Below are 24,099 nucleotides of genomic sequence, written 5' to 3'. Positions count from 1 at the left end.
ATAACTGGTTCTTCATATTTTGTATCACTGGTCAAGTGTGGTGCCCAAATCCAGACACTATGCTCCAAATGAGGCTTAAGCAGTGCTGAGCAGAGCTCAAAGCTCTCATTTACTGAAGCTGGGGTCCCATTTTCCTGTCTTTTTCACTTAATTTCACACATATAACTTGTATTCAGACTGTGACCCAGCCTTTGATCCTATTCTATGAACTTGCTGCCAGTCATTTGTTCCCCCTAACTGAGCCATGAAGTCACTTAATACCAAAGCACTGAATTTGGTTGCATTGATGAAGTGATGCTGAATTCCATCCTGTTTATTCCACACTATTTTCTCAAGACATCAAGATAAGTTTGAATTCTCAACTCTGCAAACTGGCTTGCAATCGTATCCCAGTCCTTCAGCATTCCCATACGTGGATTTTTAGCCCCTCATCCAAGTAGTAATGAAAATACTGAAGAATAGAAGACTAAGGGAGATTTCTGTAGGACTCCATCGATACAATGCCAGCCTGAGAGTGCTCCAAGTCATTTATTTCACCAGCTCTGCATCCCTGTTACAGAAGTTTGAATGAATCCAGTTTTTCATACTGTGGAGAAACATACCAAATATTGCCACTCTTATGAAAGTCAAACTATATCAGATCTACTGCTCTTCTCTAAGTCACAAGATCCATCCCATCACATGCTGGAAAGAAATCAAGCTGGTAAATCAAGCTGGTACGTATTGGTGACACAATCCATTTTTATAATGCAATCTATGCCATTAGACTAACACTCATCTGCTCAGGTCTGACAAACTGCAGTCAGGAATTTCACTGGGATACAAAATGTTTGGACTGAAGTACAGAGATGAAAGATGGCAACTTGGCTTTTGCTACAACATCTCTTTCTTAGGAAGTTTCAAAACAATGTGAACCATGGGACACAACAAACAGTCATTTCACTGGAGCTATGGAATGGTTTGTGTGTTCTCTTGGCATAAGTATTATCAATTTCCATGAATTCAAAGTTATGCTCTATTGGTTATAATAGGGAGAAAGACGTCCAAAGGGCTAATTAATTACCTGTGTATCTTCACAGATAGAAACTGAAGCTGCACTGTGAAACGCTGAGACATTTCTGATGTCTGAGAAAAGGTTTAATGGTTAGTGTCTGTCAGCTGGCTCAGGCAGAAAAACAGACATTGAGGGAAAGGGAAGAAACAAAGCAATAATGATGTTTGCAACTGAGATTTTCATATGATTCAGTAGCATTTAGACCTTAATTCAGCACCCTTTGAAGAACCCAACCCTAACATAAAAAAATAATCTACCTTTGCTTGCACACAAAACCTATGGGGACAAGCACTGTCCTTGATCTGATCAGACTGATCAACTTCAGCCCAGTACATCATCCCCTTGATTTTTAAAGCAGTTTGAATTATGTGAGAGGCGAGAATTCTTTCCATTTTCTTTTACCATCCTCATGTCAACTCCTGTAGAGAGTGAGGTCAGCGCAGGGAAGGGGAAAGGCAATTCCTTCTGAATCTGGATGCAAAAATTCAGCTTTGGCTACAGCTACCTATGAACCAACCTCCCCAGTGGAAAGCAGCAAACACAGCACTTACTGAGGTTGTGTAGCTGAAGAAGTAGAAGAGATTGTCTATGCTATAATAAATCCCAGCTGTGCTGGCATGTTTATAGAAGCCCTCTCCAGATCAGGCTCTTTGCCAAGGCAACTGCAGTTAGCCCTAAGAAGAAAAATAACTGAGTCCAACTGCCTTCTGCAACCTTGTTATGCCTTACAAAAACTGCCTATGGAGTGAAAAAAGAGACGTTTTACATTACAATCCTGCCCTGTGGTATAGCTCTAACCCCTCAGAGGGCAGTTCTCAAGGAAACCTCCACCAACAGAAAACTGGAGTCAGGTTTGACCCTGTCTGAAGCAGCCCTTTCTGAGACCAGGATTGACTTTATCTTGTAATGTCATGTAGATGAACAAAAGGAAGACGTTACCCTCAGGTTTCTGTCTGTACACCTCAGGATCAGGATGTGTAATTCCTCCTTAAAGTTCATGCCCATTTATCCAGCAACATCCATTCCTGAGAGGAAGATAATGCCCAATACTGCTTAAAAAAGAAACCCAACTGTACATATGCAAGGGAAGGGTATGCCAGTTTGCTCTAGTCTTGGGTAAAAACCCCTCAGTTCTTTGGGGATTGAGAAATGCTTCTTCCCCCTCCTCCCTCTCCAAAAAGTCCTGTTACAAAACCAAATGAATCACAGACATTTTTATAGTGCTCTTTTTTCCCCATTTTTAGTTTGGGGCTAGTGGTGACTAATACTCAGGGAAGGCCATGGGTTGCAGCCTTGCCCTGCCTATGGGACACGTATATTGGGGGAGGATCTGAATTAATGTTTTGGAAGAAAAGAACCCCAAACACTGGGCAATGTGGTGTGTATCTTGGCTGCCTCTAGATTCCACCTGACCCTTGGAGAGCTGGAGTTGCTCCCATCCAAAATGCTGACAGTTGCTGGAAAGGGTACAAATGATGTGCATGGGGCTGACCTTTTCCTGAACCTCAATAACAAAGTGTTTACTCAAGCTCTTAAAGTTCTCTGCCACTTCACCTCAGAAATCATTCAAGGATACAATGAAAAACTCCCTGTTCTCCCAGGACCCTCTCAGAAGTATTATCGGACATCTCTTGCACTCTCGTAGCTTGTGATGCTTTAGATCAACATTCTATAGAACTGCAGTACATTCATAACGCTTTGTTTTCAGAGAAAAGCTGCCTTTTTTAAGAACTTTTTTTTTCTCACTCCACTTCCAGACAACAGCCTTTGCCTCCTTCCTTCTTCCCCTGGTACCTGCTCCCTCCTCTAAATTTAGTACTACAATTTGTGTTACTTTTCTTCATGAGCAGCAACCAGAGATGCTATTTAGGACTGGATTCACCTCGGGAAACAGTCATGCTCTCTCAGTTAGGTGTCCAGCCTCCCCTGGAACCACAACATGGGCTCTTCCAAGAGGCAATTTACAGACATCACCAGCCACCTCTCACGGTCTGGTAACACTGAAGAGAGGCCTCTCTCTGCTGATCACACAAACCAAGGTAATAGTTCAGAACAGGCTTTTAATCAGCTGCTGCACAAAATGTTATCTTTCGTGTCTTTGATGAGTATCTCATCAAATAAACCCAGTAATACACACCACAAAAGCAGGCCCAGCGAGTCAGAGGAACTGCATCCAAAGCAGCACAGGTTAAAACCTAAAATATACCTATTTTAGAGGTTATTTTATCTGAAATAGTATTAATTAATGATATGAAGTTAAAATCTCTCAAAGACTACTGCTGGCTCAGTGAACACAGACACTGAGCATCCTGAGATGACTTCGGTTGGTTGATGTTGCCACCTTCTCTGGAATATCTTATTTCCTCCATGTCTCACTCATTAGCAATTCCAACCTCTTCATTTTCTGCTATTCCAAAGCTGTGTGACAAAATTTGGGGAGGAAAAAAAATTAATCAAAGCATTAATTGGCTAAAATGACGTATTTCAATTTCTTGACAGAAGAAACTGTTTTCCCAACAGAAAAGGCACCATTTTTGGGCCATAAACCAAAGGTTCCTTGTAAAATGCTTCTAAAAGAATTTGCTGTGATTTTGAGATGGTGAAGCTCCATAAAAAACAGGTAGATATAGTAGATACATTACCAGAAGGTGGACAATATTCAACACTTACTACTGTGAACACACATCAAAAGAGCTTTTGTTGGATGAGCCGCCCACCAGCAGTGATAAGGACATTAGAAATCTGTTTAAAAGTCATACATGAGTTCAGAATCACTATTAGAGATTAGAATGTGTATGGCAGCATATGGGGAAGGGCCCCAGAAGAGTCAGACTCATTGCATGTGATCTATGCAGTTAGTCTGCATGTGTGCCTTGCTACTTAGCAACTTGTAACTGCTCCACACAGGCTGCCAGCAGCCAGGGACCTCAGAACAGTTGGGTTTTTTTCTCCAGTGGAAAGCAACTGAGGGCATTTTCAAGAAAACCCAAGTATACACTTCATTTGAGACAGAGGTGATATAAACCAGCCTACTTCTGCAAAGAACAACCTACCAAAGCAGTGGAAACATATCTGCATTAAATGCAAGTAGCAGAGGGATGCCCAAGTTCAAAGACAATCAGTTTAGAGCAACCCCCTGACATCAGTTCCAGGCACACACTAATGTGGCTGAGGTCAGACGCAGGTTGTAAGTCCACTCATGGTTCATTAGATTAAAAGGCCACCCACTGTTTAGCTATGGTTTAGGTTTTTTACTGCTTCCACAAAACATGTTTTTCAGTCAAGTTCTTGGGCTAGATTCCTAAGATGGGGAAAAAAAACACAGTAAGAAAAGGAGGGTGGAAAACGTCACACACAGTTTTCCACAACACTGAAATATTCAGCAGTGGACCAGGGCGGAATAAACAATTCCCAGGTCTGTATCTGGCTGTGGAGGCAGCTATTTGCTTTGCCTGATAATGAGCATCAGTTTGGCTCAGTGGCCATGACCTTTCCAGGCTTGTCCAGTCTGACCTTAAGCTGTGTCTCAAGGGGCTGAAAACTGACGCAGACTGAATTCCTTATCATCGCCTTTTATGAGGAGTTAACAGCCTTTTATGAGCTGTTTACAAAAAAGTATTAGGTAGATTTCAGCAGAGTCACCCTTTGGGGCTTTTTTGGGGTGTTTTTTCTTATAACATTGGGCATTGTGTGGCAAAAATGAAGACAGGTCATCTAAGAAACACCGTCTGGGATGAAAATTCAAATTAAGCTGATTTGTTTTGCTTGAAAGGATGTATTTCCTGCTTGTCCAAAGGCAATACACAAACTTTAAAGGTTAAAAAGCTTAAATCTAAACCATCAATCTAAGCATTAAAGAGCACAAACCTCTTTAGCAACAAGTTTCTCCTTTCCAGCAGGATTTGGTTTCAGCCTAGATTCCAGTATCTACTAATTACGGCATTTACCTCAGACACAGAGATATGCCCAATGCCTTGAGAGAACCATAGCATTTCACACCATCAGAAGTTCATCAGATCCTTCTAGGAGCTCTAGATAAAAGCCTTCCCATCAGCCTACTCCTTGACGTTCTGGTATAGCCCACTCCTTCCATTCACTGTCCAGACTGGGTGTGAGCTGCAGGCAGGACAGTGACACCAACATCTAGTGCTGCCTAGGTGCTAGCAGATGTCAGGTCAGCAAAGTTATGCAGTGAGGATGAACACCAGCACCCATCAGAGTGGTCAGAAAGATCACCAGTGTTGCAAATTGCCCCCAAAGGGAGTAATACAGAAAATACTGCTGAGGAACAAAACAGACCAACCAGTTCAGAGAGAGAGCCCAAAACATACCTGGTCTGAACAACCAACCACCTTCCCATTTCGAGGAATCTCACTGCTTGCCTAAGAGTTCAGATTCTGAGCTATTAAAATGTTGCATTAGAAATGCCACAGCAGCATTTGTTTTACATCTGAATGCTAAAAGCATTTTTATGATCAGCCGCATCAGGGGATCGTCTCTCATAAATTCACAACTACTACCAGAAATATACTTACATATCTTAAAAATAGACAGCAGCTTCTAAAACATGCCTTAAGACCTTACCTTGGAAAGATGGCCATCTAGCAATAACGTTATCATGAGATAAGTTGCTTCAGTTTTGAGTGATGAAACAGAAAAACTCACAACAGTCATGTCCAAAGTGAGGCACTTAAGCAAAGGTGCAGTTGTCCTACCTGCCAGGCAGTCAAGGACATCCTTTGCCATCCATGTAGGCTAGCTCTGCCTTTGCCTAGGATAGATTGTTACAGGACTGAAGTAACACATTTTTGGACAAGCCCTTTTCCTTCTATTAGGTCAAAAAAGTCAGGAAGCTTCTGAAATTTAAGGAACCATATTAGGTGCTGAAGTGTAAGCGTGTGACTAATATGCCATCTCTGCTGACAATGATGCCAAATGATGACCAGTATTGCCACTGTATCCATGAATTCACTTTAGTTCATGCTTCAACCAAGCACCCTCTTTTCTAGTGCTGTCTCTTACCATTATGTTCTCACATTTGCTTTTCTTACCCACATTCTGTTATCAACTCAACATGTTTCAAAAGGAACCAGTAAGAATTCTGGTGTTCAAAATTTTTGCCTGTTCAAAGCACTATAAAATTTCCTTTAAAGAAGGAGATTTCCTATGAACATTTAGGAATTGCTGTGCTGACTTGAAGCCTCTCACCATCTGAGATGATGGAAACCTCTCAAGGTCTTCTGTTGTGAGAAACAGTTTGCTTGTCTCCTAGCAAGACAAGTTTGAGAGGTGCTGGTAACTCAAACATGAACTTGATTAGACATCAAATTCCAGCTAGTCTTAGAGCACAGTGCTCCACCTCTAAGTGCTGAAGAACCACTCCAGTTCCAGCACTACTCCCCTCCTGCCAGGTTTAATTTCTTTATGATGTACCAGGAAAACCATCCCAGCCAGCTGGAACTCTACACTCCATCAGGGACACTGAAATCATTCTGGCTCACTTCTGTCTCTGGTAACCTCTTCACTGGTGCTCAACACACAGACCACTTCCAAGAGAAAATCATGAGTCACCTTTTAACCCCACCCTCACACCATCCATCACATTAATTACTTGATTCAATCAGGGTCTAACAGGCAAAGTAAAGTTAGTGGAAAACCTAAGGAAATCTATCTTAACTCTCAAATGCCAGGGACAAGGGCCTGTTTCTAATAACGCTGGGGTTTGCCAATGTTGCTTTTTTCCTGTTTTACTGTTTAAGTATTTACAGTGCAGCCATTAAGTTCATTAGAGGGGGTTTTAATTCTTTGCAGATTTCAGAATGTCTGCAGAAGTAGCTTCACATGGTGCCCTTGTCTCTTGCAAGCACATCATCCCCCTTAGAATCTATGCTATTCACTCTATTTAAATGTCAAGATGCAACCCAGATTCTCAGCTGTAAATCATCATCATTCCAGCTATGCCAAGGGGGTGATGTTGCTTTATGCAAGTGGAGGTACAAGGCCACTCAAGCCCCTCAATCCGCTCCTATCCATAGACAGATGCCGCTATACACCAGAGATTCATCATGCCTTTAGGAATAGAGAAAGCCCATTAAGACCAGGGATGAGAAATGCAATGTTTGTATTACATTTGAAATGTTTGGATTAAATTTGAATTATTCCTGACGTTAGCTGTTTTACCAGTTAGATCCTGTGCCCAAATGTGAAAGCAGCTTTTAGACATCACTTCTGAGAACTTCCATTGTGAGCAGAGTTAGTCAGTGAAAGAGGAAGAGGTACCACATTCACATCTCCATTTAGGGAGGAAAATTAGATGTCAAAGTCTTACATGGCCCTTATCTGAAGGCAGGAGAAAATAGACAACTGTGATCATGCACAAAAACTACAGCAAGATGAGCTCTGCACAAACTCTCCAACTCCACACGGCTATCCTGGTGACCAAGGGGGAGCAAAGCCCTGCATGCATCTCCCTCATCAGTCCCAAAAGTGCTTGTACCTGTAGTAAAGCCGAAGCAGCAATAAAGCTCTGAAGTTGCAGCCTGAAGTCCAGCCCACAGCTGGATCATTGCTAAATGAGATTTAGTTTTTTGCTAACCATCACAGGACTGAATGCTTGATAAAGTCAAACCCCTATTTTGATTATTTATTCACAGTATCAGTCTAGAAAGTGCTGTCTCTATGCAAAAATCAGACCTCAGTGTGCTCTATACAGCACAGAGGCTCTTTATTAGACAGGACAAGTCCTGAAGGCCTTTTTAATTAATGAGGCCAGTTCTGTCCTTTTCCAGATCCCATTTTCACCTAAAAAGTTGCAGCCAACAAAATAAGCAACTGCATAAAGTTGAATGTTTCATTATTCCTGGTGAAACAGACCAACATGGGAGTCAGAGAGTGCATTTTTGAGGGTTCACCTAGAGCAGGCTGCCCAGGACAGCACCCAGGTCACTTACGAATATCTCTGAGAAGAGAGATGCCATTTCCTGATGCACATAAGTAGGTCAAGATGGTTACGTGAGCTGCAACACTGGCCAAAGTTCAGGGCATAAAACCCAGAAGAGAACATTTGCAGTTAACAGTGTATTTTCCTGATAAAGAACCTTTTATTTCCTACAAACTTGAAAAGATGCAAACGTGGAACGTTTTAACCTTTATAATTAGGTTAGAAACACCATCACATAAAGGCAACACAAAAGGTTTATCAGCTGTAAGAGAGCTTTAAAAGCTTCCAGGAAAATGTATATCTTCATTTAATTTTTACATAAAATATTGAAGGACACATTTAAATCACAGGGAAAGAGCATGAAATGCAAACAAATTACTTTGCAAGTCCAAGATATAATGGCTCAGAACATCTCAAATTCCAGGACTTCACTCATCCCAAATACCCTTTTAAATATGGAAATACAATGAGAAAAGCATAAAGCTCTTAACATACAAAGCGTTTTTGGGATGTGGAGGCTTCTCAGTTTCGGGTAAGGCTGTTGACAGAACAGCACCTTAACTGCCTTTGCAACTGGCATGTTTGGGCTATAATTTTTCCTTCAGAGAAGCCAGGCATTTAATTCTTTAGGAAGACTAAATCAATGAACTCACAATTCCAGTAAAAAGACTGAAGCTAGCTGAGAATGTAATCCTTGGGTTTTTCGTTTTACAGCCTGATATTTTACCATTTCATTCCTGCTGTCATCACATTGCCTCAGGACAAACAGAAACCTCTGAGAAACCAATTTTCATCTAATGACAATTGAACCAATTAAATAAAAACCTGGCCTTTTAAGCTTTAAAGAAACATTCAGAAGCTTGGAATTACGCTGTTTATGTTCTAGAAGAAACACTGAGGTTGTTTTGTACTTTCTTCTTTAGAGCTAAAACGCAGCAATATCAGAAAGTCTCCATCCAATCTGAAGGAGGAAAATACAAACTGGATAAACTGCCAAGAGAGAAGATAACAAAATACTGGCATCTGGAGAGCTGCCTGCTTGGCAAGCATGCACGTCATTTACAAATGTTTGCTCCTAATTATATCCCTGGAAGACTTGGGTGGGTAATACTGTTGAGATAGATGCCACTTTCAAAACTCTCTCCATCATATTGAAATGCAACACTCATCAAAGGGTGAGTGTATCCAAGGATGCTGCCACAAAAAATGGGACCCCATGCCTCGCATTGCCCTGGTACCTGTGAGACCAGGGGGAGGAAGGATGGAGCTGTGTATTGGGACATCGCTGAGCTCCCAGCCCCTCAGCAAGCTTTGTGAGGAAGGAGGGTAGGGATGCTGGCCAGGAGGCACTGTGGTTTTTCCTTCCTGATGTGACACAGCCAGCACCAAAGAGCAAACGAGGAGCAAAGAATTTTCTGAAGTAACACCAGAAACGGGATTGAGCCATCAAGTTCATGTCACACAGGATGCACTCAGTCACCAGACTGGAGAGGTTAGACACGGGGTATTTGCTGACGGCTAAAGGTTTTATAGATCATTGCTCATCTCTTCTTCTGGGTAAGCTCCATCTTAACAAGATTTTCCAGGCAAAACAAACAAAAAAATAAATTATGGAATTAATAAGGGTGAGCAACAGCTCCATTCTGGGAACAGTCTGGCAATTCCAGGAGAAACATGTCACAGCTTCCCCAGATGAAAACGTTGAGTACAAAATATTCTGGGAGGAATGGTTCATCCAGTCAGAAACCAAGACGAAAACATGCCAAAGAATGTCTTCATGATGCCATACTCAGCCAGTTAGGGGAAAGGCAAGGTGGCACCCTAGACGACAGCAAAAATCCCAAAGCTTTGAAAGTGACCAGGGTTTTACCCCCCAAAACCATATTATTAGTACAGAGGTGCACCACCTTGTATCACTGATGGGAATGAGAGTGAATTCAACTAAATTCATAAATTCCTGTTTAGAAAAGGATGCTTTCTAAAATAACATCTTAGGAGAATAAAGCAGTATCTGTTCCAGTCCCAACAGCAATTCTTAAACACCCATCTCGAAGAAGTGGGGACCTCTCCTCCCAAGTCCTGCAGCACCAGCTTCTCCCGTGCTTTCGTTTTTCAAATTGCTTAACACCCTGAAGCACAATCAAAGTCTCTTGAGGCCTAAATGTGCCACCAGTGGGGTGTTACTAATTTGCTACAGAAAGGTGAGGAAAAGGACAAAGCCTAGAACAAGTCAAGAGTTCTTGTTTCTGATGGATGGTCTCAAACAGAATTGGAGCCCACCTGAATGAAATACCATGACATCTTTGGGGCTTCTTATTTAGAGCATGGCTGAGCCACAGCAGACTGACTTCCCCAGTACACCTCAGTCTTGATTTGAACTGCAGATTCTGGTCCAGGAAAATGGGACACGGACGAGGGTCACACAGCTGTACATAACCCTCTGAGACTTGAATCCTGGCCACTGCCAGCAATAACAGCTGGGATGGATTAAGGGAGTTAAGAGATCCCTACTTGTTAGTTTGGCTATGTGAGAGGAGTCCTCAGGGCACTGCACTCAGCTCTGCTCACTTCCACACTACAGGAACGAAACAACTGGGAAAGAAGGCATTTAACAAGACATCTGCAACAGCTCTTTACGTTTCATGGTTCTGTCCAGTAAATTCTCTGTTCCTGTCCTGATTTGGGATGGGAAAGAGTTAAATTTTCTTCCTAGTACCTGGTACAATGCTGTGTTTTGGATTTAGTATGAGAACAGCATTGATAACCAATGCTATAGTTGTTGTTGTTCAGTAGTGCTACTGCAAGTCAAGGACTTTTCAGTTTCCCATGTGCCTTTCCTCCCTGGCAGAGCAAGAAGCTGAGAGAAGCAGAGATAGGACTTTTGACCCCAGCTATCCAAAGGGATATTCCATACCACAGAATGTCATGCTCAGTATAGAAACTGGTGGGAGTTGACTTAAGCCACTGACTGCTGCTCAGGTCAGCAGATGGTGAGCAACTGTTTTGTGCATCACTTGGTTCTTTTTCCCTTGGGTTTTATTCGTCTTTCTTGTGCTCCTTTTCAGTACCATTGTTACATTTTACTTTGTTTCCATTATTAAACTGTTCTTATCTCAACCCACATGTTTTACCTTCTTCTAAGTCTCCTCCCTATCCCAGCGGGGCAGCAGAGTGAGCAGCTGTGTGGTACTTCACTGCTGGCTGGGGTTAAACCACAACAGTGCTTCTTGGACCCATCTTCTAGAAGAGGAGACAGCTGTACTGTCATCTGGAATATTACTCTTTTCCCATCATTACTCTTAGGACATAAAAATACTGACTCACTCCAATGAGAAAACAAAATTTAAATCCCCCTTAGAAAGCTAACACCACTCAAATCTTATAGCACAGATTCTGGGTCTCTGCCTTCAAAATGCCACAGATCTGCCCTGATGTGACAACGCAAAGCCAAAGCACTCCTTCATCCTCCTTCTCACTGCACCATTCTGCTTCCCAAGTCCCTGTCACATGTCCCTGTATGTACATCCATGTATATCCCATCCTGCTTGCTCTGAGCGGGGACCTGTGAGGGCAAAGCACTTGCAGTTATTAACAGTCATTGGGACCAGACACAAACTGAGTGCACAGCGACTCTGGCACCCACGGCCTGACATAAGGGCTTCATATTTATATGAGAAATTGGGTTGGTGGTGTTGCAAGTGGAAATGCTACTGCAAGTGAATCAAGATTTCAGGGTGCTGGGGGTTTATATTGGTGAAATTCATAGTTGTATTTGCTTCACCTTTAAGATATTCTCTCTAGAAAAATGCAACCAGGTACAAAACATTTGTTATTAACAGGATTCTTGCAGGATCCAAGGCACAGCAAAATTCCAGAGACAAGCCTGTTAATTATTACTTGCGTGTTTTAGTGACAGAGGTTATTTCAGAAAGATAACAGGCTAAATACTTCAGGATGATAGCAGGCTAAATCTGCAGACAAAGTCAACACATACTTTCCAAACCCAAACCTCTGGCAATAACCTGCAATTATAGTGGCTGCTGGAAGATGAGGCAGGACTCGCAGCAGAGCATGTCACAGCCACTGTGAAAGGATCAGTGTTGTGTTGAACATGAACTAGCACAGCAGCCACAGCCTGGGCACTTCCACCCAGGATGGTCACCCATCCAGGCTACTCCCCTTTACTGTGATCAATAGCCCTCAAGAGCTTGAGGAAGGATCTCTTCTGCAGCTGTCTCTTCTACTCTGGCAATAAAGGCCCTTCCCTTTGCTCTACAGGAGTTGATTTGTAAGAGATCAGCTAACAAGAACAGATGAATAATAATGTTAAGCACAGGGGACTAAATCATATGCTCTTTGGTGCCTCCTTTGGAGTCTCCCTCTTTCCCCAGGCTGCTTTCCCATGTTGTGAGCTGTAAACCATGTTTTACATAGCTCATGTAATAAAAATGCTCCTGTTTTTCTCTTTTCTAGCCAGCTGGGAAAAAACACACCTCCCAGTTGTGAAACACACTAGCACACCCCACACCAAAACCCCACCTTTGCCATTTCTCACCAAGTAAGAGCCATGGACTGCATCAAACTTCTGCATGTAGCTCACAACCTTCATCTGCCAGGCTACTGCTAAAGGGTATTGCTCTGGTGCAAGTATTTCCTTCTGCTCTTAACTCACCTTGGCTACCAGCTCCTTCTGCCCAACTTCTGAGGCACAGCACATCCCACATACAGAAGCAACAGCATCTTGATGCAAGTCATGAACACCCGAGCATCCTTCTGCCTTCAAAGGATTACACTCATTTGGTCTCTTGGCTACCTGTTTCTCAGGAAAGTACCCCTTTTCCACAAAATCAAAGCAAATCACCATAAGAAGAGCTAGAAACACACAAATGCTCAGACCTAGTTATGGTGCAAGGCAATTATGCTGATCAAATCCTAACAATAGGTGCTGAAGCACAAAGACAAGACAAAAGGGCTGGAAAACCCCAGCACAAGACTCCTCAGAATGCCTGGATCCTCAGCTACAGCACCACAAACAACAGCAATTTGGGTGATTTGCCTGGACAGCTTCCTTTATTTCTGGAAATGACAGGAGGAGAAAAAACACAGAAGCAGGCAGGGAAGGGAGAAACAAGTGAAGCTGTGTTCCCTTGTAAAGGGACAAGTCATTTCTGTAGTGGAAACAGAAAACCCAAAACAACCTCAACACCTCAAAACCTCAGGAGAAAATAATGGGAGAGAGAAAGAAACAAACCAAAGCCCATGATGTTTTCAGGGAATTGCTGGGCCAGACACCATCAGAACATGCTGTTCCAAGAACCTTGGGAGATGAGCAGGGGAAGTTCCTTTATAGCTGGAAAATGCTTCCTTGCCTCCAAGAAACAAAAAAGTCCAGAAATGTTTCATTTTCATTTGTGTATTTGAGGAAAGTTGCAACATTCAAGCAAAAAAAACAAAACAAATGCTTCAACTGAACAGTCCCCGCAAACCACCTGCCTTTGTTTCCCCATAGGTGTTCGCTCTGTCTCAGCACTCCAGGGCAAAACCAAGTGGCACTTACTCCTCCTGACCATTACAACATTACATTTCCATCTACAGGTGTAAATGATTCAAAGCAACTGACTCCATCAAACAAGACAACAAGAAAGCAGATTCTGAATCCAGCTGATCCAGAATTACAGCCATACAGTACAGGTGAGACTTGTTTTGACCTGGAATTGGAAGACCTTGCCCTCCACTTTCAGGCAGCTGCTCCTAGCAGCCAAATTCCATAGGGCTTTCATAAACCCTACTGCTCCAGCCTGCAAATCACCAGGATGCAAGACCAGTGACAGGTAAGATGTATGGAAAACTGCTAACTAAACTAAATGTACCCTCACTAAAACTATAAATCTCTTCAGCAGAATTTTTAGCCTCTCCAACACAAAAACAAGGTTCAGAGGCCAGCACTAATTTTACCCTTAAAGAAACACACAAAGTCCTGCCTCCACCAGGATCTCAGTTCATTGTTAACATCACTTACATTCACCCATCACCCCTCCACTCCAACTCAAAATTCAATCTAACAACCTGAAGACAATTCCACTTAATTGCAACTGCATCATCTTCTTGGGCTCCAACTGCCAATCCCTGCCATTTGAATGTGCTGTTGCCAGGGTAACGGGTGTGAAGAGCATGCTTTTGTGTTGCCACATGCATCTTTGGGAGCTGTGCCAAGGCCTGAGCTCCCACAGCTGGGATGGCTTTAACGCCTTCCTCCCCAGAGCAGCCTGCCCATGCCACCAGCATGGGCCTACAGCAGCCAGCCCTTGGCAAGCAGCTCCTTCTCCTCTGCAGATCGACACCTGCATGAGCATGGCAGATGGCTGCAGTCAAGCTCAGTGTCATCAAGCACAGAGGATGCTCTAACACTTTATCAAATCAAGCATTCAGCAGCGCTAGACTTCATTTGCAGGAGATTATGGGGAACACAGCTCATCGTGTACATGGCTAATGAGGAAAGAATAGATCATTTGCCATCATTTAAAAGTCATTCTCTTCTGGTGGTTTCCTGTCTACCTGTTATGTCTCCTCACCCACCCCCTCCATACTAACAGAAGGTTGCACCAGAACTAGAGGACTACATGTTCTTCTCTCCACCTCCACAGTTTTAACCTAGAAAACACAATTAATGTGTACAGAAACCTTCCCATCAATCTCTCTGAATACCCTCCAGGGCAGACTGCTTCCCAGAGTTTAGTTCTTAATTGCTTTCCTATTTCTTTAAGGTGAAGGGTTTAAACTTAGGTCAGAGCTTACTTTGCCTATGACCTTTTATACCTCTCTGGAGTCTGCGTGGCTTATGCTCTTCTGTAAAAATTAAGGTGCACTCCAACCCTTCCCTTGACTAAACATGCATGTGCACACATACAAAGAAACATCTGACAACCTTTTCCACAGCTGAGAATAAACTGGAGCTCAAGATCATAAACTAAATCTGCTTTTAATGGTAAGTAAAACTATTCGTGACAATATCAAACAGCTTCCCTGCTACTGCACTCGTGTAATCACAGCTAACTGCAGCATACCAAAGTGCCTGCTAAAACGATAAACAGTGTAATGGAGGAATGCTGTAATCCTCTAGGAGCCCTGCGTTGTTTTACATTAGTGCAAAGCCGAGTCCTTAGTCCTTTTCTCCTACAAACACATTCCAGTGGAGTACAACAAAGGTGTGGGAAAACCTACAACCTGGAGCCACCTTTGTATTCCCACTTCCACATGTTTGAGGCACATAAAAGGGTTTTTGAGCTCCCTTGCAAGCTCACCACCACGCTTGGAAACACATTTCCTTACCTCTCAGATTCAGGCACATTCCATACGTGCCAGTATTTCAAGTGCAAACACAAATGCTGCAAGCACAGAGGGCTCTGCAACTTTGTGCTCACCTGCACTTCAACAGGAGTCAGCAACCACCACCAACAGAGAAACATGGACAATCTGGGCACAGATAAGGAAACAAACCCCAAAACTTTGGCTGTTTCAGGATGTGTCCAGCAGCCTTTGCAGAATAAGTCATACTTTCACAGAAGAACAATAATCAGATCCTGCAAAGCTTGAGAGGTGGAAGGTGGGAGTATTTCTATTCCAATTAAGCAAAAGCACTGGCACTGCCCCATATTTTTAACTGGAAAGAAGAGGCTGAAGGGAGAAAAAAGCATGTTCAGGTCTGGAAAACTGATCACTAGATTAAGAGCTACACTCCAGAAGGGAGCTCTGTGTGTGTGTGTGTGTAATACAGCAAACCAGAGAAGTGTCACTATTTAGAGAGACTGCTGCAATCAAACCAGTTAGTCACACAGAAGGCAGCAATGTAACCACACCATACTGTTAAGAGTTCACACGGCTATGCCATGCCAGTTTGCGGTATTCCCCTTTAATCCCCACTCTCCTCCAGCTCTGGATTGTCCCCAGGCCCCATCCTAGCAGATCTCTCAGGGTGCAATGAGCTGTCACTGTGCTCCATGCCCTGAAGCTGTTCTTGCACTGCTCAAATGCAGAGGCAGTGCCAGGACACCTCCCTTTCCAGTGCCTCTCCTGCAGGCATTACTGACTCGGACACACAGTCCCAAGCATAAGCAGATGTCTCTGGTGTTGTTCAGTCAAACTGGAAAACAGGGTTAGGCTGCAGCAATGCAGCTACAAGAGACAGAGGAATCAGATGAGGAAGCCACGCATGATCTCTGAGGGGCATTTAACCCAGGCATGCTTACTCCCTGCAGCTAAGGCTTTCATGATGCTCATTCCACAGGATTTATGGGATACAGTTAAACATTCCGGAAGACTGCTTATTGTGCCCACAAATCCTGTCACTGGGAACATATGTGAAAAAAAGAACACTAATACAAAATATATAAAAGGTATCAAGCAGGGAAGGTTTCCAAGGTCCAAATCAGCACTTGTAACTCTGAAGATGTTTCAGCTCCTGAGAGCTGAACCGATAGTTTTCCACCAGTTGGTAGCAAAAACAAGCTGGTGCTACCTTCAAGAAGCATGTGCAGGTACAGAAGTCAGAGCTCCCAAGTCCTCTGCCACCTCAGTCCTTCACACTGCCCTGGATAAATCACCAACCTGCTCACCCAACTCTCCACTTTGGGAACTGGGGAAACACTTGTTTATTCCTGTTGCTGTATCATTACAGAACACGGTGCCTTATTTCCTGGTCCTTTTCACTTGTGTGGTCATAACTGCCCCTGAAAGGGTTGGAAACGATGAAGAGTGGAGAATCAGGCCCATGGTATGCAGTGTTTCTGGGAACATGGGGCAGGCAGTGGGCCATGAGTATGCAATTCTCCACTTTGTCACGTATCTGACCTTTGGCACCAGTGAGTTAACAGGGATTTAATCAAACACAGCAGCAGTCCCTCCTGCTGCCTGGAACACCAGAGGGTTTTCCTGGGAAGCAGTTCAGCAGTTACTGTCACAGCATCTTTCTGTGCTGTCTCACTGAGAAAGAACCAGCTCTGTCCACGTAGGGGTACAATCACAGACCTGTCATAATGAGAAGATGGAGTCAAAAGTAAAAACAGGGCTCAGAAACAGAGGGTCAAGCAGAGAAACCAGGAAAACACAGAAGACTTACTCTGTAGGATCAGACTTATTATTTTCCTTTATGAAGAACTAAAGAACATCACTTATCTGTAAGGCAAGCTTACCCACTCTTTCTCCACATGCATGACAGCCATGGCTGGGGGATCACTGCCATTTGTTTAATGCTGACAAAGATGTCCTTGGGATTAGATACTTTTTGCAAGGTCAGAGCTCAGTAGAAAAGTTTGAGTTAACCTGAGGTTTAGTTAAAAATAAGACAGACACCCCCCCCCCCCCCGGCAGAGTGACTGCCATTCCTGGGTTATTTTCCCCAGAGCTGCTTGCTGCTAAAGCCAATGCTCACCAGGACCACCACACAGAGGCACTGCTTGCCCTCATTAAGGGGTTAACCAGTATAGGTGGCCAAGGACACCCCAGGGCCAGCAGAGATAGCAGGGGGTGAGAGGCTTCTCCTACCTCTTGGCAGGGACAGCTGCCCCAGCCCCACTGCAGCCTGCCAGAGGGGATGGAAGCTCCAGGTACACCACAGGAAAAGGGCAGGATGGGTTCCGACACCAGTATCAATGGGCAGAAAGAATGGCCACTGACGGGAGGGATTTGTTTCTTCTTTTTTCCAACAAACCATCAGGCTTTCCCAACAGGAACTTTCAGGTATTTTGTGTCTTACATTATTGCTTTTGATTTAATTCTAAAAGGGAGCATCCCCGAGCACTGCATTAGGTCCTAAAAGTGCTTCTTGAAAATGGATGTGCAAAATCAGCCATTTATAAATCCTTGCTCAGACCCTTCTGTCCGAGGGCAGCTCTGATCAGCCCCTGCATGACTTGACCCACAACAAGCAGAGACACTGTCCCTCTGTGATGGTGTGGAGCAAACAGAAGAGGGAAGGACATACCTCAATTCTCATGCGACACAAGGGGGTCAAGTGCAGGTGCTGCAATAGGAAAGTGGGGATATGTTGACCCCACTGTTCTCTCAGTGGCAGCCTGGAACAGCACAGAGCAGTGGGAGCACCTCCCTGTGTGGTGTTGGGGGCAAAGGAGGGAATAAGGTGTACTTCATAAAGACATGTTACAGCAAGGAAGCCTCCTGCACACTGAAGCTGTCTGGAAGATGCTGCACCTTTGAAATGGACATGCTCAGATCAGGTACTATTTTAGAGGTGGATGGAGGAACTGAGGCATTAGCAGAGTCCCACAATCTGAAGCACCAGCAAAGAACTCATGTTGTTGGCATTAACCCCTGAATTCACCCTCTGAGCTAGTGGCTGGCAGACAGCAGGCACTTGTGGAGTATGATTCACCTCAGCCTAAAGCCAACATTTCAGGTATGTCAGTTCTATCACACACTGAACACATCAATTCCTCTCCGCTACCTGTAACGGGAGCTGGTGGTGACTGTCCCACATCAGACATCCGTTACAAGCATCCAACCTTTGGGCATGGTGACTCCTGCCCGAAGTGCTGATAAACTGTTGTGGGCACCCTGCACACAAAGAAACCAGGGCCCAGTACTGCTCACAAGCAGGGCTCAGCACTCCTATTTGTTGGATGATCTTCCTGTAACAAGATTTTTCCTCTTCACCCCAGGGAGACTGCACGGTAATTACACAGCTCCTTTTGTGCCCTCCAGTTTAATACTGGGGTGCCACAGAACTTACACTGCCCTGTCTTTGTTCTCTTTCCCAAAGCTATTTTAAAAGTACAAAACAAGCAATTAATGTCAGACATTAATGACCTATCTCTGCGAGTCTGACTGGAATGAGCAAACAGAACACATTTAACACTGCAGGTGCAGCTCCAAGGACAAAAACAAAGTGGGAGAAACCCTTTACCCCTCCTCCTCTTTTCTTTCCCTCACTTATACTCCTTTTTCCATTAGAGCAGAATAGAACCCTTCTGACTATACAGATACTCTTCTGTCTGGCCACCACCAGCCAATTAGGGTAGCTGAACAAAGAATAAGCATATTTGAGAGCTGAAACTGAAATACTGGCTTTCACCTCTCCTCAGAATAGGTTTAAATTCACAGATCCAAATGTACTTGTTTGGACACCAGCAACAGCAGCAACATCCCACAGCCGTGTGTGCTCTGGGCAGCACTCCCCAGCTGTGCACACAGCTACACAGGCTTCCTAAAGCAAAAAGCTGCTTGCTTGGACTATTACACACAAGTAGAAGCATCCAGACAGGCTATCCACTGCCTATGTAGATGGTGGGAAGACAGGAAACAGTATCACCATTTAGTTCCTTCACGTTCAAGATTCTGTATGAACATCTGGGAGTAACTGGGAGAGGCACAGCTGTAGTTTCTGGGTGAGTTGATGAGGCAAGATGACTAAGTGACCTCCTCAGGGTCTGCCTCAGTAGATGACAGCTCTGGCCTTTGCCTTATGCTCACACTGCAAGGCCATTTCCCTCTCCAAAAGAAGGAAATGCTCTGGAAAGTCCATCCCTCCAAAAGGACAATTAAGCATTTAGCCAGTCAACTTAGAGCGCAAGATAGCTCCATATGGCAGAGAGGAGGCAAGCCATGAACTAACACTGGGAAGTAGATCCTCACCTCTGCTCTTCTGCACGGATATAGGCTCCTCTCCCTCAAGATGTTCCACCAGGCTCACTGTGAGAACTTAGTCAGCTTCCATCTCCTTGGAGCAAGACAGGCAAGCAAGGAAGGCAGAGCTTTACAACAGCATACAGTCACTGAATGACTGAGACTGGAACGGACCTTTGCAGGTCTCTAGCCCAATGCCCCTGCATCATCATCCAGATCCTTAATGAAGATGTGGAACAGGACTGGATACAGGATTGGATACAGGATTGACCTCTGAGTACAATGTTAGTTACTGGCCTTCAACTAGACTTCATACAACTGATCACCACCTTGAACGAACACACAAAAGAATGGCCTAAAATGGCATCCTTGTCTAGACTCCAGCTCTTGCTTCACATCTCTGAGGAAGCACAAAGGCTTTCTCTGACCTGGCTGTGACTGGTTGTGTGGTATTTTCCCTTCTAGGAGGGGATGAAAAACTCCAACAAACAGGAAAGCACTACAGAAATAAAAATAAACCGAAGACTTTGGAATGCCTCTGGCTTGTTTTCCAAATTCATCCTCCTTATTCTTCCATCTCATGTCTTACTTGGAAAACTGAGAAGCAGGAAAGCGGCTCTTGCTCTGCACACTAAGATTTCAGTATTGAAGCTGCTGTGAGGAATGAACACCACCAGGAAAACTGGAAAAATAGGAGCAATTAAAAATAACCACCCAGTCTCATGCCATCCTGGCAAATACAGCACAGCCCTGGTCAGCCTGCTCGGTTATCCCTGTCACAGAGGGCAGGGAACAAGCACCAGCTGCATATGAAGATCACACTGTCATTGACATCATGTTTTCTAAGACACACAAGTTTGTGCTTCCAGAAGGCAAACACCAATCCCAGAAGTAGGCATGGGTGAAATAAAGGACAGATTCATCACGCTTAAGGGTAAAAACACTGTATGCATTTGACTAGAGGCTTCCACTGTCCTTTTCATTACACTTGTCAGCAGATTACACTTTATGATGGAAAGCCACACTGTCAAATTTGGGAATGATTTTGTATTATTATGAATTATTAGCTCATGGCAGTGAACTACTTTAAAAATACAAGATATGTGAAGCATAAAACCTCAGAGCAAACCAATTAACAGACCCAAATATTAACAATTTGAAATGTCTAGCACATTAGTCACAATTAGAGCAAACTGCACATTTGTTTTCCTGGTAAGACGCTAGTAAAAGTGGCAAATACACATAAGCATTATTGGTTGTGTACAGACAATAGCTGTTCATTTTGAATATGAAATCACTGGCATGGAATCAAGATTTTGTACAAGTCAAAGGCAAAATCCACAGTAACTCCAGCACAGCCATGCAGAGACCTGACACAGTATCAATAAAGGAAAGCTCTCCATTCCCTCTGGGTAAAAGTTGCTGCTAAGACTTTATCAGAACCTCTCTGAAACACAGCCAAAGAAGAAGGTATCACGATAAAGTTCACTGCAAAACAAGGTTTTGCTCAAGCACCTTCTGGGAACTCACCTGCATCAGCTACACATCTGTGTAGATGAGTCCTCTCTTACACTGCAGATGTCATTCAGAGCTCTTAGGCACTTACGTAGCTGGGCTTTGTGGTTCCAGTACAGTTAATACAAAAGGTAACCTGCCAGCCAACTATACACACATGGTTTCCTCTTATTTTTGGCACTGTGTAGAGAGCAAACTAACTGATTCTGGAAGCACAAGTTAGTTCCCTGTGGAGCAGAAATGAACCCATTTGCTTTGACCAGAAAGTGTGTTATGTGCTCATAATGAGGGCTCTCAATTCATTGCACTGGTGGCAGTTAGAAATATCTAAGCATGTATTTTAGTGTAACAAGACCACTCCACCAATGAAGGCTGGGGGTTTGCTGCCTCAGATAGACCCCTTGCTGTGGCTCTGCTCTTTCCTACTCTCTCCTCCAAGAAAAGTTACAAATCATTTGTTTTTACATATAAATGATCTGAAATTGGAGAAATTCCCCTTGCTGCTGTGAGATTTCCTTTTCCCATACATTTTAATGAGGCACATGTTACTCTGAAAACAACAGAGAGCTCTGATAACAAGCAATAAGCCAACATTACTATTAGAGCTGTTTCTAGCATTCCAGGCAGGAAGGTGATACCTATTCAGTTAGCAAAATTTTCTTTTCTATGGTGTTTTCTGCAAGGATTGTATCTAACTTTAATAACAACTTGGTGGGGCACTAGAGTGGGTACCTAAAGCTCAGATGTTATACTACAATTACTGTGTGCACACACCAGGCCCTCAGAAGTGACAGGTATTGAAGAGAAACTTCAATTAAGAATCTCAGCACCTTGCTGAAATGCTGCTGTCATCACAGCAACCTAGACAGGTCCCTATCCACAGACTGGCCCAGGAAATGAAGGCTTTAGTCACAGAATACATTCCTGTATTGACCTATCTATTACCTGTATTCTTAATTAATTACTGGTATTCTTAATTAAATAGAGGGCTGATTTAAACATCACTATGCCTGGAATCACCTCCCACTGCTGCTTGTTATTAGAAAGCCATCAAGAGTAAAACGCATGACTATGCTGCACAGAATGCTTTCTTTTTGTCTTTTTACAGTAAGGCATGACTTTGATTTTGGACAGCAGTGTGACACAGAGGGGCTGCTCTCTGAATCATGTGGACAGGAAATGAATGGAAAACAGGAGGGAGAACACACCTGCATAACCGTGTTTCAGCACAGAGAAGACGGTAGGAGTGAAACAATACAAAGAGAGCCTCCTCACAAGAAGAGCATCAGTTACCTTTGGGCGCTTCCATTCAACTTTCCTTCGTGATGCTGACTGGTAGAAAAGGGACTCATCTGAGGCTGGGAATTTGGGATCTTCGAAGAGTCGTCTCTGCTGAATACACTGACTTTTCAGTTCATGGTACTTCTGATCTCTGAAGAGTTGCACTGATGAAGACATATCTTTCTGTCTAGACAAGATGAACATTGGCTTGTATAAAATAGGAAGGCTCTTTAAAGTCCAGAGATGGTATCGCTCAGTCTTTAACAACAGAGCATATAACTTGTTCTAAAACAAGATTCATTACTGATTTCTGATTTTAAAAAATAGATTGTTAAATAGTAGGCTAGAAAACCATAAACCCCAAGATCATCTGTATTAGGATGGTATTTTTGGCTGAACAGAACTTTTATCAGGAAAGATATTAGTGAGTCCAGACCAGGCACAAACCCATCATTTTGCTTTGCTTATTGACTGCAGAGCTAACAGAGTGGGGCTCTCAGTCTGTACCATGTGCAAAGGGCTGGACCCTTTCAGGCCTACGTTCTTCTTCTGACTACTTAAGCTCTAGCTGCTTCAACCCTTCTGCCTAAATAAAACCAAAACCAGATTTCCACAGTTCTCCATCTTAATTTAAATGACAATTATTTGGCTGGTGTTATTGTCTTTGAATTTGAAGTTATATTTCAGGGAACTGAATTCCCAGAAGCAGCAAATATTAAGAAACAAACTCACAATAAATAAAAAACAACAACTTACTCTCAGGCCCTTATTCCCAGAATTTTAACTATGTTAACGTGGCAAGTTTTTGGTCATAGCCACACAATTCAAATAAATTACTTGAAGACATTCTGCAGATCAGAAATCAACTGCAGAAATTATTCAGCTTAGTTTGAAGTCTGGGGCACATAAGGGATGCTACTTATAATTCAAGGGAGAAAATGAAGTATCTGAACTTACTCTGTCTGGAACACTTCTCTGTATGAATTCCTTCCCTCTTCCTTTCCCACCACAGGTTAGAGATGTATCTCCCCTTCCTTGAGTTACCTGCAGCAATAGAAGACAAACACAGTTTGTCCTGGTGTCAGATCATCAGAATTAAACAACATGCATGCAATGGAGCACAGCATCACATTGTCCTAACAGCCTACTTGCTGCGTGCTGTTGTACTGATCTCGGCTCATGCTCCTTGAGCCACTCACAGCATGAAGTGGATGAGATTCCATGAATTTGCAGAAAACTAAACCGAGCTGGGCACAAGCCTTTCCAGGCATGCAAGTGAGCACAAGAAAACTGCAGAAGAATAATGAGGAACACTTGGAAATGTCACATTTATCATGGTCTTTTTTTCTTGTGAGTGAAAGCTACTATGGCCAAAATATCCTAAAGATGGCTTGAACATCACACCTCTCATCTCTCACCCCTTTCCACTCCTGCCCCAAGATAAATCAGATGGTCCTTCAAGGATGGCAAATGCTGCTGCCATGCCTTCATTCAACAGAATGAGGAGAGTATTCAAGAATGCTCTTCTACCTTGTTGCCATTCTTGCACCTATACCAAAGCCTCCTAAACCACACACAGAGTAATCTACACATAAGTGTAAGTACCACATGATTTCTACCAGCAGAATTTTACAGGGCAAGGAGATAGGACAAAAAAACCCCAGTTTATTCA

The 24,099-nt window shown here is 43.4% G+C and overlaps 1 protein-coding gene across 1 annotated transcript in view; it reads right to left on the bottom strand.

Annotated features, from left to right (window-relative positions):
- The window catches only part of CAPN6 (calpain 6), a 47,666-nt gene extending 25,058 nt beyond the window's left edge, over nucleotides 1-22,608 (bottom strand). Inside the window, exon 1 of the mRNA XM_061361874.1 lies at nucleotides 22,440-22,608. Coding sequence (XP_061217858.1) covers nucleotides 22,440-22,604 — 165 coding nt within the window. The 5' untranslated portion in view covers nucleotides 22,605-22,608. The remainder of the gene's footprint in view (nucleotides 1-22,439) is intronic.
- Between the last annotated feature and the right edge of the window lie 1,491 nt (nucleotides 22,609-24,099).

The sequence above is a fragment of the Neopsephotus bourkii genome, unplaced genomic scaffold (genome assembly GCF_033783945.1).
Source record: "Neopsephotus bourkii isolate Nb327-2 ecotype Australia unplaced genomic scaffold, CSIRO-AGI_Nbou_v1 NB_1067, whole genome shotgun sequence".
NCBI lineage: Eukaryota > Metazoa > Chordata > Aves > Psittaciformes > Psittacidae > Neopsephotus > Neopsephotus bourkii.
This window is presented reverse-complemented; position numbering and strand designations above follow the sequence as displayed.